This window comes from Chiloscyllium plagiosum, unplaced genomic scaffold (genome assembly GCF_037043375.1).
Source record: "Chiloscyllium plagiosum isolate Xiang-an unplaced genomic scaffold, Cpla_swu_hap1 HiC_scaffold_1, whole genome shotgun sequence".
Classification (NCBI taxonomy): domain Eukaryota; kingdom Metazoa; phylum Chordata; class Chondrichthyes; order Orectolobiformes; family Hemiscylliidae; genus Chiloscyllium; species Chiloscyllium plagiosum.
Genome location: NW_028270139.1, coordinates 120288791 through 120307803, shown reverse-complemented (window position 1 = coordinate 120307803; position 19013 = coordinate 120288791). Strand labels below are relative to the sequence as shown.

General features: G+C 41.0%; 1 protein-coding gene across 6 annotated transcripts in view; it reads left to right on the top strand.

Moving 5' to 3' along the window:
* The window catches only part of rai14 (retinoic acid induced 14), a 273963-nt gene that overhangs the window by 193272 nt on the left and 61678 nt on the right, over nucleotides 1-19013 (top strand). For all 6 annotated transcript variants that reach the window (XM_043681189.2, XM_043681270.2, XM_043681357.2 and 3 more), the window contains 2 exons: nucleotides 61-131; nucleotides 16468-16574. In XM_043681189.2, the coding sequence (XP_043537124.2) occupies nucleotides 61-131; nucleotides 16468-16574 (178 nt within the window). The remainder of the gene's footprint in view (nucleotides 1-60; nucleotides 132-16467; nucleotides 16575-19013) is intronic.

The window sequence follows — 19013 nt, the reverse complement described above, 5'->3', positions numbered from 1 at the left end:
AAAACAAGTACAGCTTTTATAGAAGGGCATTATAATTACTCTCAATGCTTTAATTTCTAGCTGCAAGTGGTTCTATCTCCACTGTTCAACTGCTGTGTGAACACAAGTGCTCTATTAATGTCAAGGACACGGTGAGTATCCACACTGCAGCTTGTTGTATATGTTTCATTAAATCTAACTGCCTGATCATTGAAGAATTTGATCTTATTAAGACTAATCTTTAAGTATATTAGCTATCTCAATTAAAATGTGCACATCTTGAATTACTATCTGTTCATTTCTCAAGTCAATCAGCTTGTTTCCATGTCCAATTTCAGACTCCTCCTAACTTGTGACTTCCAAGTTAATAAGCAGTTTTATGGTTGCACAGCCAACCCACCTAACCTCCTCTGACTGAGAATTAGCTTTACATTCTTGAATACTTCAAAAAATGTTTATTTCATCTGCCATTTCCTCATTTTCTATTATTAACTCCCCCTCTTTGCACAGTTTGATGTTTTCTCTAACTTCTCTAGTTAACCATGGGTTGTGGGTCCTTCCTTTGAGGGATTTTAATGTCAGTAGGTATATATTTATTCAGAGTATGTCTGCCAAAGTGTCTCTATGATCTACCCCCAGACTAGTATCTACTTGCTCAACTTTCATAGCCATGTAGTTGCCCTTATTTAAGTTTAAAATACTAGTCTTGGACCTCCATTTTCCACTTTCAATCCAGATGTCAAATTCAATTGTTTTGTGATCATTGCAACTGTTACTGAGTTAATGACCATTTATCCCTTTCCCTGATGCTTTCTGATGTATCTCTGCTCAACTGCTCAGTGTACGTACAACTTCTCCAGTTCCCACTCATTTCTGTTTTGCTATTTTTGTCTTTTCTGCTCCATCCTACCACCCACATTTTCTTCCCCTTTGTCCCTGAAAACATTGAAGGGCAGATCATTGAATTTATCCAAGGCTGAGTTTGATAGGATTCTGATAGACAAGGGCCTCAAAGGTTGTGGGAAGCAAACAGGACAGTGGTTCTGAGACCACACATAAATCAACCATAATCTTATTGAAGGACAGAGTAGGCTCAAAGGGCTGAATGGCCTACTTTTTCTCAGTTCTGTGTTCTCCATCTCCTTATTTCCGTTGCTAGCATCACTACCATTGTCCTCCCTCTGTTCAATCCCTTCTATTTTCCCTCTACTGTGTAGAGTGCCCAGATTCACATCTGCTGTTGGTTCTCACTGCTGCCCATTCTGTACTGACGTGTGTAATGCATCATTTCCCCCACTTTCCTCAACCGTTGACCTAGCCTTCATGAACACATTGCTTATGTTGCACTTGAACATAATATATCCGATTTCCCATTCTATAACAAACACCAGTTGTGGTCTTCTTAGTGGAAATGCTTCTTTGTGCTTCAACTTCCTATTTTATTCAACTTCAAATGTTCACTATTCAACACAAACGCAACCCCCAGCATGGAAACAAAGTTTAAAATATGTTTATGATAAGCTGTATATGAGAGTTTGCGGAAGATTTGTGGATCAGGTTGTAAGTTTGCTCACTGAGCTGCAAGGTTTGTTCTCGGACGTTTCATCACCATGCTAGGTAACATCATCAGTGAACCTTCGGTGAAACCTGGTGTTCTGACCCGTTTGCTATTTGTGTGTCTTGGTCTATTGTGGTGGGCGATATCACTTTCAGTTCTTTTCCTGAGAGGATAGTAAATGCGATCCAAATTGATATGTTTGTTAATGGCGTTCCGGTTTGAATGCCAGGCCTCTAGGAATTCCCATGCATGTCTTTGTTTAGCCTATCCCAGAATGGATGTATTGTCCCATTCCCTTTTCATCTATGTGTATGGATACCAGCGACAGTTGGTCTTGTCTTTCGGTGGCGAGTTGGTGCTCGTGTATCCTGGTGGCCACTTTCCTGCCCGTCTGTCCAATGTAATGTTTGTTGCAGTCCTTGCAGGGTATTTTTGTACAGAGGAACCTCGATTATCCAACCGAGATGGCGGAAGTATTTTGTTTGGATAACTGACTATTTAGGTAATTGATTCAATGTCTTTCCTCTGGGGCTTGTAGTTTTCTGTTAAGTGCACTCCCCCGTTCAGGAGACTAGGCAGCAGCACACTGTGCATGAGCTCCTGTCCTCCCCTGCACACCTCCCAACCCCGCTCAACACCGCCCGCCCCCCCAACCCCATCTAACACCACCCCATCCGCCCCCCCGAACCCCAAAAACCACCCCCCCGCCCGCTCCCAGCCCTGTCCAACACCACCCCCGCCTGCCCCCAGCCCTGTCCAACACCTCCCCTGCCAGCCTCCCCATCTGCCCTCAGCCCTGCCCCCCCTCTTGCCCCCAACCCTGTCCAACACCACCCCAAGTCTGGCCCCTTCGAACTCCCATCTACGCCCCCGCTCCCAGTTGACGCATACACACACACCTTTTGACTCCAACGTTTTTGACAGGTTCCGCCTTTGCCCTGTACAGGACAATGTTGGAAAGATTATCTGGGAAAGGGGGATTTAGGGTACACCCTTGTGTAGAACTCCAGGGAAAGTGTGGGGATAGAGAGAGAGAGAGAGAGAGCGGGAGTTCAGTTATTTGGAGACGGTGTCTGGGCTCCCATCGATGTCCAGGACTGTTGTCAGCAGCATTTCAGTGAGCCAAGTTCGCTTTTAATCACTGTAAACAAAAGACGCGATCAGCGTTGGAAACACAACTTTGATGTAGTGTTTCTATTGGGACCTTGAGGTCTTCTTCAGATAATCCGAAATTCATATAATTGATATTCAGATAATTGAGGTTCCTCTGTATATGACATGCATTCTACTCGTGTTGGTATGAAGTCCTTTTAAATTTATCAGGAATGTTATGATCATTTACATCATTTAAATATGATTTCATATATTTCCCTTTTTAACAGTTTGAGTGCATTGGTTCTTGGCAAATTACATTATTTTCCCACTGTAACTCTAATCCCCATTAATTTGCCTACCTCCACAACAAAGAATGCTGTTTTCATACTTTGATTGAATTTCTATACATAATTTACTTTATATTTTTAACAAAAGCTTAATTTATCCCTGGCAAAGATAGTACACGTTTTATTATATGAAAGAAAATGACTCTATACTCTATAACTGCATACATTTAAGTCTCTGTCTGACAATAACTCTGTTTTCGTTGTTTTGCCTTAATATAAAATAGTGACCATATTTTTGTTTAACATTGTTTACAGACTTGCCTGCAGTTTTCAGAGCTTCTGCTCCCAGGTTCAGTCACTGTGGCTTTCCTCCTGTTTCTGCTTCATGAAAACATAGAAAATAGGAGCAGGAGTAGGCCATTCAGTCCATTGAACCTGTTCTACCATTTAATATGATCATGACTGATCATCCAACTCAGTAAGGAGAAAGTGAGGACGATAGGCGGTGGAGACCAGAGTCAAATAGTGTGGTGCTGGAAAAGCACAGCCACTTTCCAGCACCACACTTCATCCAACTAAGTACCGTATTCCTGCATTCTTCCCAAATCGCTTTAGTCTTAGGAATTATGTCAACTCCTTGAAAACAAGAACGCCCTCAGTCCTCCTTCATTGCCCGACCTTCCTGGCTCCTATTTCTGCCCTTGGTTCTTTCTTTTAAAGCTTCTGCTGTTTGTTACTATCATTTCTGCCATTCTGAACTCGCACTAAAGCCCTTGGCTCCACCAAGTGGGAGACGTTGGTAGGTGCAAGTAGATCTGCCTGCACTGGCCAGTTCTACCACTAGGTGGAGCAAGATTTATTAATACTTCAGGTGTAATTTAAGCATTTTTGTAGTATATGTTCATACATTTATATTGTGTTTTATCTTTTTAACTGCATCTTATTTTAAAGGTTATTTTATATTTTTATGATTATGGGCAGTTAGGAATGTACATGACTTCAGCTAAGTATAGTTTCAAATTTGCTGCTGCTAAGATAGGTTTTTTTAGATTACAGTGTGGAAACAGACCCTTCGGCCCAACAAGTCCACACCGACCCTCCAAAGAGCAGCCCTACATTTACCCCTTCATCTAACACTACGGGCAATTTAGCATGACCAATTCACCTAACCTGCACATCTTTGGACTGTGGGAGGAAACCAGAGCACCCAAAGGAAACCCACACAGACACGGGGAGAATATGCAAACTCCACACAGACAGTTGCCCGAGGCGGGAATTGAACCCAGGTCCCTGGCGCTGTGAGGCAGCAGTGCTATACACTGTGCCACCAAGCCACCAGTCTTGAAGTACCGTGTATCCTGACAGAGTTTCTTACATGTTTAATGCTTTGTTATCTTGCGAGTTATTTCAGCTAGGAATGTGCATGTACAGTATGCCAACATGCACATTTTTTTATTCCTGAGCAAAAGGAGTTTGCAGGAGCCTAAAAGTAACCTTAACATTGATTTGTATGGTAAACCATGCTTCATTTAAGGTTAAAAATCACACAATGCCAGGCTATAGTCCAACAGGTTTAATTGGAAGCACTAGCTTTCGGAGCACCGCTCCTTCATCAGGTGGTTGCTTCGAAAGGTAATGTTTCCAATTAAACCTGTTGGACTATAACCTGGTGTTGTGTGATTTTTAACTTTGTACACCCCAGTCCAACACCGGCATCTCCAAATCATTTAAGGTTGGTTCGTTAAAAGGTGCAATTTTCAAAGATGCAACCACAACTTTTATCTGTGTGGCACAGTGGTTAGCACTGCTGCCTCACAGCGCCAGAGACCCAGGTTCAATTCCCGCCTCAGGCGACTGACTGTGTGGAGTTTGCACGTTCTCCCCGTGTCTGCGTGGGTTTCCTCCGGGTGCTCCGGTTTCCTCCCACAGTCCAAAGATGTGCAGGTCAGGTGAATTGGCCATGCTAAATTGCCCGTAGTGTTAGGTAAGGGGTAAATGTAGGGGTATGGGTGGGTTGCGCTTCGGCGGGGTGGTGAAGACTTGTTGGGCCGAAGAGCCTGTTTCCACACTGTAAGTAATCTAATCTAATCTAATCTAATCTTACAACCTTAAGTGAGGACTCACTGAAGAATAAAATCTACAAATGCTCAAACAGCCATTGAACTAGTGTGTGAATGCACAATATTCAAATAGGCAATAAAACAATGTCAGAAATTTGTCCTGGAAGCACCAGCTTTGTCAGTTTTCCTAAAGGTATGCAATCCCATTGGTACCTGTACGGAACTCCTTCAAATTATTGATGTCCTGAGATGCTTTATGCCTCACGTAGAATTTCTCCCCCAAATTAATTTAAATAGCTCATTCATTGTGCCTCATGATATACGTTGAATGCAACAGGGTTATACACACGAATACGGATAGAACTTAGTTCATTCAAATGATTTTTCCTTTAAGAACATATTTGTCGAATATAGCAATATGTTAAATGTTTGTTCACAATGGTCCATTTAACAGTGCAAGATGTCAATTTAGCTAGTCAATTCATGGATTGCACACATGTACAATTTATTTTTATAGACTAACCCTAATTTATTTAATTTTCAAAAAAAATTGAGCTAAGTTTCTCCTTTGATTTGTTGTCCAAGGCAACTGAAAAACATTCCCCATAATATTTGTGCGCCTTGATGTTTCCACTATTCCACCCAATCTGGTTGCTTTCTGTCAATGACATTTACAGTCTCATTTAAAGCTGTTAATGCTTGCCAATTTCTTCCATTGCACTGCCTGTCTACTGTGTTATAAACAGGCACAAAACTGAGCTTGCAAATGTTTAGGAATTATTGGAGTAGTTAAAATGAAAAGATGGTCACTGGAAAGTTATTCAGAAGAATAATCTCATGATAAAACCTTTAAATACTTTTGTCTTCAGGGTAATACGTCAAGGAAATTTAACTCCATGTAAACATGCCTTGTATTTTAATTCAAATCAGACTGACACATTCAGTACTTAAGATTCGTAACGTGCATATTTCAAAATATTTCTGCCCCTATTTGAGATGGGTGTATGGCAGACGAATTGACATATTTTGCAGTTTAGCTTTTAGAAATGCATGCCATATTGCTAAAATGATCACAGCTTGAATTGATTTATAGATTTTTAAAAATGCATATGGGGCTTCTATTTAAATGATCTGTGAGACACAAAATATTTAAATACTGCATTTTACATGATACATGGTTCTTCCTAAGCTTATTTGGATCTTAGACATACAAATGTGTGACTAAGCTAGTCTGGTTCTAATATACACCCTTTAAAAAAAGGCATTTGAGTATTCATTCACATGGAATGTTCACATTAAATAACCACAACATTTCTTGTTGTATGTGTAAATAAGCTCCACAAAATCTCCATTGAAGAGAAAGCCTTCCTCTTCAGTTCAAAATATTTTTTGTTTCCTTGGTTCCAAGGGGAATTTTAGTCTTTTTGGTTCCATCTTTTGGTTAAAAGCGAAACATGCACCATTTGAATGTCTATAGATCTGCTTTACAGCTAATTTGTTTGAGGTTTCTATTTTAGACCTTTGCAAACCTCACATGAATATTATAGCAGCTGCCAGTTTCTTTATAGGATATATAAGGCAGGGACAGGATACTGATTGTGGATGATCAGCCATGATCATAATGAATGGTGGTGCTGGCTCGAAGGGCCGAATAGCCTACTCCTGCACCTATTGTCTATTCCATATTGTTGAAAAATCTGAGATAATTCAATCTGTGAAATAGACATTCTTTTGCATTAGTGAAAAATTACAATCTTTTATTGTAAAGTTGGATGAATTGTTATTAGGCCTTTTGTTTAGAGTCATAGAGATTGATAGCATGGAAATAGATCCTTCGGTCCAACCTGTCCATGCCGACCAGATATCCCAACCCAATCTAGTCCTACCTGCCATCACCCGGTCCATATCCGTCCAAACTCTTCCTATTCATACACCCATCCAAATGCCTTTTAAATGTTGCAATTGTACCAGTCTCCATCACTTCCTCTGGCAGTTCATTCCATACACGTACCACCCTCTGTGTGAAAAAGTTGCCCCTTAGGTCTCTTTTATATCTTTCCCCTCTCACCCTAAACATATGCCCTCTAGTTCTGGACTTCCCAACCCCAGGGAAAATACTTTGCCTATTTACCTTATCCATACCCCTCATAATTTTGTAAACCTCTATAAGGTCACCCCTCAGCCTCCCACGCTCCAGGGAAAACAGTCCCAGCCTGTTCAGCCTCTCCCTATAGCTCAAATCCTCCAACCCTGGCAACATCCTTGTAAATCTTTTCTGAACCCTTTCAAGTTTCACAACATCTTTCTGATAGGAAGGAGACCAGAATTGCACACAATATTCCAACAACGGCCTAACCAATGTCCTGTACAGCAGCAACGTGACTTCCCGACTCCTGTACTCAATACTCTGACCAATAAAGGAAAGCATGCCAAACGCCTTCACCACTATCCTATTTACCTGCGACTCCACTTGCAAGGAGCTATGAACCTGCACTCTGAGGTCTCTTTGTTCAGCAACACTCCCTAGTACCTTACCATTAAGTTATAAGTCCTGCTAAGATTTGCTTTCCCAAAATGCAGCACCTCGCATTTATCTGAATTAAACTCCATCTGCCACTTCTCAGCCCATTGGCCCATCTGGTCCAGATCCTGTTGTGATCTGAGGTAACCCTCTTTGCTGTCCACTTCACCTCCAATTTTGGTGTCATCTGCAAACTTACTAACTGTACCTCTTATGCTCGCATCCAAATCATTTATATAAATGACAAAAAGTAGAGGACCCAGACAGGCCTCCAGTCGGAAAAACAACCCTCCACCACCATCCTCTGTCTTCTACCTTTGAGCCAGTTCTGTATCCAAATGGCTAGTTCTCCCTGTATTCCATGAGATCTAACCTTGCTCATCAGTCTCCCATGGGGAACCTTGTCGAACACCTTACTTGAAGTCCATATAGATCACATCTACTGCTCTGCCCTCATCAATCCTCTCTGTTACTTCTTCAAAAATAACTATACATTTCTATACGTTATATGACTCCATGATGAAAATGAGAGATTCTCTCATTTATAATGTGTTCAGACCTGTAAAGAAATTTTAATTTTGCGATCAAATTATGAATACAATACATCGCAGAATAGAACAAAAACAAAGAGATAACCTCAGTTCAAGCAACATAATTGTACAAATTTCCTTTTGGTGGAAATGAAAGGTTGTAAGGAGAAACCGGACAACTACAGACCTGTGAGTCTGACTTCGGTTGTGAGTAAGTTGTTGCTGGTGGTTATAAAAGATAGGATTTATGGACATTTAGAGAGGTAAAAATTGATTAAGGATAGTCAACATGGTTTTGTGTGAGGAAAATCTTGTCTCGTAAATCTGGTTGAGTTTTTTGAGGAAGTTACCAAAAAGATTGATGATGGCAGAACAGTAGATGTTGTTTATTTTGATTTTAGTAAAGTCTTTGACAAGGTTCCACATGGTAGACTAGTAAATAAGGTTAGGTCACATGGGATTTAGGGTGAGCTTGCCAGTTGGATACATCATTGGCTTAAGGGCAGGACACAGGGAAATGTGGGTGGCATGGTGGCACAGTGGTTAGCACTGCTGCCTCACAGCACCAGAGACCCGGGTTCAATTCCCACCTCAGGCGACTGACTGTGTGGAGTTTGTACGTCCTCCCCGTGTCTGCTCCGATTTCCTCCCAAAGTCCAAAGATGTGCAGGTCAGGTGAATTGGCCATGCTAAATTGCCCGTAGTGTTAGGTAAGGGGTAAATGTAGGGGTATGGGTGGGTTACGCTTCGGCGGGTCGGTGTGGACTTGTTGGGCCGAAGGGCCTGTTTCCACACTGTAATGTAATGTAATCTAATCTAATCAAAAAATGGTGGAGGGTTGCTTTTCAGACAGGAGGCCTGTGACCAGTGGTGTTCCAAAGGGATCGGTTCTGGGTCCTCTTCTGTTTGTCACTTAGGTAAATTACTTTGATGAGAATATAGAAGGCTTGGTTAGTAAGTTTGCAGGTGACAGCAAAAGTTGTGGCATAGTAGAGAGTGAAGTTGGTTTTCTAAGATTACAAAAGGATCTTAATCAAATGGGTCAATATGCTGAAAAATGGCAGATGGAGTTCAGTCTGGATAAATGTGAGGTATTGCATTTTGGTACAAACAAGTTTAGGGCATATACAATTAATGGTAGGTACTGTTATAGAACAGAGGGACCTAGGGGTGCAGGTACATAATTCTTCAAAGTTTGTGTCACGTATAGACAGGATGGTTAACAAGACATTTGGAACGCTTGCCTTCACTGCTCAGTCCTTTGAGTATCGGAGTTGGGTCATAATGTTGAGGTTGTACAGGACATTGATGAGGCCTCTGCAAGAATAATGTGTCTAGTTCTGGTCAGCCAGTTATGGGAAGGATATTATCAAGTTGGAGAAGGTTCAGAAGAGATTTATCAGGATGTTGCGGGGTATGGAAGGTTTGAGTTATAAAGAAAGGCTGGACAGACTGGGATTCTTTCACTGGAGCATAGGATTTTGAGAGATGACCTGATAGAAGTTTATAAAATAATGAGAGATATAGAGATAGTTGATGGTAGTTGGCTTTTCCCTAAGATGGGGAATTTCAAGATGGGGGGCACTTTTTTAAGGTGAGAAGAGAAAGATTTAAGAAAGACATGAGACAATGTATTTTACACAGAGGATGGTTGATGCGTGGAGTGAACTTCCTGAGGAAGTGGTGGATGTGGGTACAATTACAACGTTTAAAAGACATTGGGATGGATGCTTGAATAGGAAAGGTTTGGAGGGATGTGGGTCAGGATTAGGCAGCTGGGGCTAGTTTAGTTTGCAATTATGTTTGGCATGGCCTGGTTGGACCGAAGGGTCTGTTTCCATGCTGTATGACTCTGAGAAATAGCAGGGGAAATAAGTCATTTGTGTAAGTCCCTAAACAGTAACCACAAAGTAGGAGAAATTATTCAAGAAGAAATATTGAGTGTGTGTGATACATGGACAGCACTAACTACTGGGTGATTTTAATTTTTGCATAAACTGGAAAAATCAGACTGGTAATAGTAACCTTGATGAGTTACAGAAAGTTTTTGAGTTAGTCTCTTGCAGAATGCAGACTGTACTAGACTTGGTATTGTATAACCTGACAGGACCAATTAATGACAGCACAGGAAAGGTACCTTGGGTAGCAGTGATCACAATGTGATTGAATGATATATCCAGCTTGGAAGAAGAGTGGGTCTGGACAACATTTTAAACTTAAAAAGGAGCATGAAAGCTGAGCTAACTGAAGTTAACTGCAACATTCACCGAGAAGAAAGATCAATAGAGAAGCAATGGCAGATACTTATAGGGATATTTGAGAATACACAGTTAAAGAGGACATTGATGCAATCGCATCTGGAATACTGTGTACAATTTCAGTCTCCTTATTTCAGGAAGGATGTAAATGTGTTAGAGGCTGTTCAGTGGAGTTTACTGGATTAATACCCGGAATGCGGGGAGTTGTCGAATGAGGAAAGGTTAGACAGGCTTGGTTTGCTTTCACTGGAGTTCAAAAGAGCAAGGGATGATTTGATTAAAGCTTTTATGGCCTTGAATGGTCCTGACAAATGGCCATGGAAAGGATGTTTACTCTTGTGAGCAGTGAGGTGATGTGGTTCGAAGATTGGTGGTTGTCCTTTCAGGGCAAAACTGGAGAGATCTATTTTTTTCTCTGAAGAAGGTTGTCCGACCTCCGAATTGTCTGCCTCTCAAGGTGGTGGAGCGAGCCTCACTGAATATTTTTAAGTTGGAGGCATGGAGATAAAGGGAAATAAGACTCCATGCCTCCATGGATGGATGGATGGAAATGTGGAATTTGGAACACAGACAGATCAGCCATGATCTTATTGAATGATGAGCTGGCTTGAAGGCTTGTGGGAGCCGGTGGGTTTGTAAAATTGTCAGTGTCAAGTCGGTCATCATTAATGGAGATACATTTTTTACAAACACACCGACTCCCACAGTTACCTGGATTACACCTCTTCCCACCCTACCTCCTGCAAAAATGCAATCCCGTATTCCCAATTCCTCCGTCTCCACCATATCTGCTCCCAGGAGGAGCAGTTCCACCACAGAACACACCAGATGGCCTCCTTCTTTATAGATCGCAATTTCCCTTCTCACGTGGTTGAAGATGCCCTCCAACGCATCTCGTCCACATCCCGCACCTCCGCTCTCAAACCCCACCCCTCCAACTGTAACAAGGACAGAAGGTGCTCACCTTCCACTCTACCAACCTTTGCATAAACCGCATCATCTGCCGACATTTCTGCCACCTCCAAACGGACCCCACCACCAGGGATATATTTCCCTCCCCACCCCTTTCCACCTTCCGCAAAGACCGTTCCCTCCGTGACTACCTGGTCAGGTCCACGCCCCCCCCACCAAACACCCTCCCATCCTGGCACACTCCCCTGCCACTGCAGGAATTGCAAAACCTGCGCCCACACCTCCTCCCTCACCACCATCCAAGGCCCCAAAGGAGCCTTCCACATCCATCAAAGTTTCACCTACACATCCACCAATATCATTTATTGTATCTGCTGCTCCCAATGCGGTCTCCTCTACATTGGGGAGACTGGACGCTTCCTAGCAGAGCACTTTAGGGAACATCTCCGGGACACCCGCACCAATCAACCCCACTGCCCTGTGGCCCAACATTTCAATTCCCCCTCCCACTCTGCTGAGGACATGGAGGTCCTGGGCCTCCTTCACCGCCGCTCCCTCACCACCCGACGCCTGGAGGAAGAACGTCTCATCTTCCGCCTCGGAACACTTCAACCCCAGGGCATCAATGTGGACTTCACCAGTTTCCTAATTTCCCCTCCCCCACCCCACCCCAGTTCCAACCTTCCAGCTCAGCACTGTCCCCATGACCTGTCCTACCTGCCAATCTCCCTTCCCACCTATCCACTCCACCCTCCCCTCTGACCTTTCATCTCCATCCCCACCCCCACCCCCATTCACCTATTGAAGTCTTTGGCACCTTCTCCCCAATGCCGCCCCCCCCCCCCCCCCACCCCAATCTCTCCACCCTGGAGGCTTCCTGCCTCTATTCCTGATGAAGGGCTTTTGCCCGAAATGTCAATTTTCCTGCTCCTCGGATGCTGCCTGACCTGCTGTGCTTTTCCAGCACCACTCTGATCTAAAATCTGGTTTCCAGCATCTGCAGTCCTCACTTTTGCTCAGTTCATAGTTATATTGCAGTCAAGCCCTTCGCTACAGAATAAGAAATAATGATCTGGCTAATTCTTTTGTGAGTCATTTGCGAATTGGAAAGTACCTCACTTCTATACATTAACAGCAGGAGAGAAAGTTAAGAACACTGTATCCTTATTGTAAAATTAACTCTAAATGTACCTTGCTGGCAATGTTTCCCAGATTGATCATAAGACCACAATAAATAGGAACAGGAGTAGGCCATTCAGCCCATTGAACCTGTCCTGCTTTTCAAAACAATCATGGCTGATAAGGCATTTCTCATGTCCACTTCCCCTGCATTTGTCCTGTAACCTTTGATTCCTCTACTGATCAATCTATCTATTTTTCAGCCTTAAATAGACAAAACGACACTGCCCCCCCAGCACCCCCCCCCCCCCCCCCCACACACCTACACACACACACACACACGTCTCTGTGGAGTTCCAAAGACACTCAACCCACTGAGAGGAGAGATTCCTCCTCATCTCAGTCTTAAATTGATGCCCCTTTATTCTGAGATTATACCCTGTGCTGCCAGACTCTCCCATGAGGGGAAACATCTCTCAGCATTTACCTTCTCAAGCCCCTTAAGAATCTTACATCCTCTCATTCTTCTAAAACCCAGTGAGCAGAGTCACAACCTGTTTAGCGTTTGCTCATAAGACAATCCCTGCATATCAGGGATCATCCTTGAAAGTCTGCTACAGATGACACTGTTATGATTTCAGTGGAGACCAGGTATGTTTTCAGTTTTGATTTAGAATTTGAAGACCTAGGTATGTACTGAAGGAATGTAGCCAGCAAGTCAAGAACCTGAGCTATAATAACTATGCTCTATCTTAAACATTCTATTTTGAACACAGTTACTTAGACTCTATATTGATCATCATAATTCCACTCTTTCTTCTCATCTCATTCCTGCCCAGAATTGGTTATATACAAGAGGTTTGCCTCACTTGTTAGTAGAGTCTTTTACAGATTACATGAGTTTTAACATATTTAGGCAGAATTTTAATCAAACTCTTCTAATAGAGGTGTTTCCTTCATTCCATCTTATTGCAAACTCAGACAAAGTTAGCTAATTGAACAGCAAATTGCCCCTTGGAACATACTTGCCCCAACAATTAACTTATCACTCTATATTCTACTGTCTTCTTCCAGGCAACTTTGTAACGTAATAATTTAATGAAACTCAGTTGTGTTTTTTTCTTTGCCAGGCATCAGATCCTCGTTTTTAATAGGGGCCATTGGCTCAGAATAAAATGTTGACATCTTATTGCAAAAGCAATTGGTCCATCACACCACTTAAATTTTTTCAGCGGATTTTAAGAAAGGCAATATTTTGACAATCAATCTTTAAATGCCCATTTGTTGCACTAAATATAATAACTACATTTTGTATAAGCATGATTAATCTTTTTGAACAATGAATGGCTTTGGAATCTCTTGATCAATTAATCTTCTATTTTTATGGTGGAAAACATGAGATGTCATGCATTTTCTGTCAGTTTTAAAATATTAAATTTGAATGTTTTCTCAATCAAGTGAAACTTTTTGCTTCTCAAACTGAACTCATTAGATTGATCTAAAAGCCTTACAAGACTACTTTGGCATATAGCTGTGCCAACTAATCTAATGTAGAAGATTGATTGTCCAAAAAAAAAATCAATTTTTTTAAACATTTAAAAGCTCTGTTTTGGCATGAGCATGTAGAACAATGTAAACTTGAGATGAAGAGAATTCACTCTGGATTTATATTCATTCCTAATGGTGAATGGCAAAGAAGGTTCACAACTGAAATTTAACCAGAACTGGGCTGCATTATTAAAGAAAATGGCCTGGTTTTTCAGAAGGTCATTCTTGCATCATAGAAAATGCAAGGTGGCACTTTGCAAAATCCTTAACGTAGCAGACTCATTGGCAGTTACCTGGAAAATTGAAGATTCTGGTGAGCAATATTCCTCTGTCTTGAATCCTCCAAAAGCATCCAGTTAAATTTGAGAACTCAGATTTCTGCTGTCTAATTAATTATCCAGGAAAAGTTAGACAAAATGAAAGTCTAATTTCTGGTTACAAGAGCAAAGGGGTTATACTGGATCTGTGTAAGATGCTCAGAGCTGGATTGCGATGTGCAGTTCTGGTCACCACATTACAGGAAGAATGTGATTATACTGGAGGCAGTCAGCAGAAGATTTATTAGGATACTGCTGGGGCTGAAGAGAGAGCTGTGAAGAAAGATTGGATTGACCGGGGATGTTTTGCTTGGAGCAGCACAGATTGAGATGGGACGTGATGAAGAGTTATAACGTTAGTAAGAGCATAGGATGCATAGGAAGTCCCTTTTACCCATCAGTAGAAGGGTCGGTAGCCAGGAGGTATAGACTTGAGGTAAGAGACAGAAGGCTAAGAGGGGAGTTAAGAAATTATTTCAGCCAGAGGGCGTTGGAATCTGGAACTGCCTGAAAGGGAGGTTGAATCAGAAACACTCAACATTTAAGCAGTATTTAACTGTTCATGTGTTGCCATGGACAGTGAGATTAGTGTAGTTGGATCTTTGTGGACTGGTATGAACATGATGGGCCAAATGGTGTCCTTCTGTTTTATAAATGTCTGAGTCTTTAATTTTGTATATATAGTTGGAAACCTGTGTTCCAGAACTAGATGTTTCATTCTTCATGTGCACTGACGCTAACATAGCCATGAGCTAAACAGAGGTATAGACTGGTGAAGTAATTGGGTAATAAGCTTGCAGATGGTTTATATTGCATTGAAGTGAGGTTATTCACTTTTGTCATAAAATAGAAAAACAGCAAGCTTTAAAAGACTGTGTGAAATGTGTAAATGATGCCCAAAGAAACTTGTGTGCTTGTACAAGGATTGCAGCAAGTCAGCATGCAGGTAGAGAAAGCCAATAGGAAGGCACATTGGCATGCTTGTGAAGGGGTTAGGGCACAGAAATAATGAAGTATTGTTACAATTGTACAGTGTTTTAGTTTTGGTCTCCACGTTTAAGAACAATGTGCCTATACTAGGGATCATTCAGCAAAGGTTCACTATGGGCAGCATGGTGGCACAGTGGTTAGCACTGTTGCTTCACATTGAACCTGGGTTCAATTCCCGCCTCAGGTGACTGTCTGTGTGGAGTTTGCACATTCTCCCCGTGTCTGTGTGGGTTTCCTCCGGGTGCTCCGGTTTCCTCCCACAGTCCAAAAATGTGCACGTTAGGTGAATTGGCCACGCTAAATTGCCCGTAGTGTTAGGTGAAGGGGTAAATGTAAGGGAATGGGTCTGGGTGGGTTGCACTTCGGAGGGTCGGTGTGGACTTGTTGGGCCGAAGGGCCTGTTTCCACAACGTAAGTAATCTAATCTAAATCGAACATTGGGCTTAAGTGGCTTCTCCAATGATGAGAGCCTGAGCAAATTAAATCTACATGATCTGAAATTTCGAACAATGAGAAGAAGTTTAATAAGCCAGGCATTGAGAGATCATTTTGGCTGGTAGGGGAATCTAAAACATGAGAGGGGATCCTATTATTTAGGATTAGACAAAGCAGTTGCCTCAAATGGTTGTGAATCTTTAGAATTCTCTACCGTGGGAATAGTATGTGCTCCATCAACGAATATGTTTAAGGATGAAATGGACAGGCTTTTGGTGTCGATGGGCTGAAGGGTCTCTTCTACACTTTGTGATTCCATGGTGATTTGGGGAGTGGGCAGATAAATGGAGCTCAAGTCCAAGATCAACTATGATAGGACGGAATTGCAGACCAGACTCAATAGACCATACGGTTTATTTGCATTTCTTTTATTCTAGTGACCAGTTACCATTCTCTTCCCAGTCACCACCAAAGGCATAAAGACATTAAGTGACACCCATTCATCATATGCACCACATTAATGCTAGGACCAAATTCTATCAGATGTGCTCAACTCCAAATTTTCTCAGCTGCAATGCATATATAGATGCAGTAACTGCTTACCAAATAACAGGTGAGAGCCACTGTCTTAACATCAAGACAACATTAAGCGTGACACTAAAAATCACTAAGAAATTCATCAACTCAGCATAATACTGGTGATTGAACCTGGGAATATCCTGGTTAATTTGCCACAACCTAGCAAAAATCCATTTTACGTAAAGTTAAAACCTGAACTGTGTAATGATCTTACCTGTACATAGAGCCAATATCTGAAGTTCATTTTTTCTGAAGCTGTCCATTTATTTGGAATTCTAGGAAGGTTTTACGCCATTGATCCAGGCTGCACAGAACAACCATGCTGAGGTGTGTCATTACCTGATTGACCAAGGGGCAGAGATTGATGCAAGAGACAAGAACGGCAGGTAATGGTGCATTATTTCAAAGGTTTTGTTCTATTAAATTATTACACAGTTTTGAAGATTTAGCTTCAGAAACCTTCGGTAAAAATTTTGCTTTACTTTTTGTCTTGTTCCCCTGAAAACAGTAAATTATATGTTTGCCACTGGAGGCAATTGTGTTCGAAGTGATATGAGTTTAATTGTATTTGTAGAAATTAAATTCATTTTGTGATAGCTGATATAATTTTGTTGGGTGTGCCTTGCTAAAATTTTCATGCTGTAGATCAACTTATGATGGTCTGGGAGAATAATTGGCAACATGCATCACTGAATTTTCACAAAGCAAGCAGCAAATCAATGCAATGAGACAGTGAGGGTACTGAATTGAGTCTGACTCAAGATCGGGATATAGACAGACTCTAACCTCACACCTTTAAGGTGTTGTCTGAGCTGAGATGTCACCTTTTTCTTTAAAACCTTAAGTTATCTTGAAAATGTGACTTAAAAGAACTCCTGACATTTACATATTAATGAACCGAAACCTGCAACCCATTCTAAAAGATGGAAGACTTAACAACAATGTAGGTTTGTTTAATATGTCACTTCAGTTGCATGAAACTGTAATCTTTTGCTTTAAATTCTATGTCTTTTGTCCTGCTTCATAGTCACCTGATGAAGGAGCAGCGATCCAAAAGCTAGTGTTTCCAAATAAACCTGTAAAATGCAACTTCAAATGTCAAGGCAGCTGTTTAAAAATGCATCCTCACCTTGTTTCCAAACAAATGAATTAGTAGGTAATTGAGTATTATATTACAACAGGGTAGAGAACCAAAATACACATTGAGTAACATAGCCAGAATTGCGAGGGGAGAGGAAAAAGGTCAATTTAGAAGCAATTTGCTATTTTGATAAAACATGTTCCTGCATAAAAGGGAAAAGCGGGAACTTACTGTTAAAATACTTGATGAGTAGCTTCTGAGCATGAACAATAATTAGTCAAGATTTACTGAGTTGAAGTTTAGACCATAAGATTCAATTAGCATGCATTGTTAAGAAATAATGAATATGTAATCTGAACAGCCACCACAGGTAAAGGATGAATGGAGCTGGAAAAATAGCTGGACTTTTTTATACAGAATTTTATTTGAATGTTATAATGCTGCAAGGAAATTTAAGTATTGTTGTATAATATTTTACTTCAGTTTACATGCAAAATTGACCTCTGGTGGAATATTGCTTTACCTCAGCAACTGTGCTGCTTTTAGTTTTCATCATTTTATCCCAGCATTGAATCTGAGAGAAAAATTCCTTTTCGAGTTAAATACCTAAATTAAGAAGGATTGAGCAACACTGCTTCAGAACCAACTGAGTCTTCCATTGACAAGTTGTAAATATATGTGGCACTTATAAGCCCTAAATACCTTAGTTCAGTGATAAAATGTGGTTATGAAGTTTGGGGAATTTAGATCTTGAAAAATGAGTTAAACTGTAAGCCTGTGTGTCAACTATTTTTTAAAATGGTACACTTGCAGCAGTAATGAAATTTTGTTCTGTTAAGTCTGTGAGATTCATTCAGTGCATTTTTATCATACTGCACCATTTGAGGTAGTCCTGCCTAGTTGCAGTGCCAGTGTTTAAATCAGGTTCCCTGATGTTTTAATGGCACAGGCAATTTCTCCATAATGTCCAGAGGTGCAATGCCTGTCACCAGCAAATTGATACAGGTCAGAAGTTTTCTTGATTTTATAAGTGTCTTCTCAGCAGCTATATAATTTTGAATATGTGCAGTCAGATCTGAGTGCCATAAGTGAAAATTGTAATTAGTAAATCCAATAAGAAACTCAGGAAAAATGTCTTTCCTCAGGGAGTAATTAAAGTGAATAGCACAGCTTTTATTTTTAAGGGCAGGCTAGGATATGATAATGTTGTGGTTTATGTTACAAGGCTAGTAATCTAATGTTACTTATGTTCAAAGAAACTGGGAAATTTACATTCAATTAATTAAGCTGGAAGAAAGAATATTGTATTAGTAATGGATTGTCATAAAACCCATCTGATTCATTAATATCCACTAGAGAAGGAAACCTGCTATTTAGCAGTCTAACACTCTCAACATCAATATCTAATTTCTGTAACAGGCTGTTTGGTGATTTTTTTCCTAATCAAGAAAGTAGTTGCAAAGTGAAGGGAGGCTTGAAAGAGAGAATTTTAGCTTCAGTGTATTTGCACGCAAGCATTTATAAATAAATGTAAACAAAATGGAGCTGGAAAAGTACAGCTTGCAAATTAATTGTAATCATGACATTAAGTATAATTCAACAAGTCTGTAAATTGGAAGATGGATAGTTAAAAAGCTGGTTAAAGGTGTATTGAGAATGCAACATTTTGGCAAAAGGAAAGTTCTCATTCGCGCTAGTAAATGTACATTTCCTCCTAGTGTAATATATTTATTGGATTTGTTTT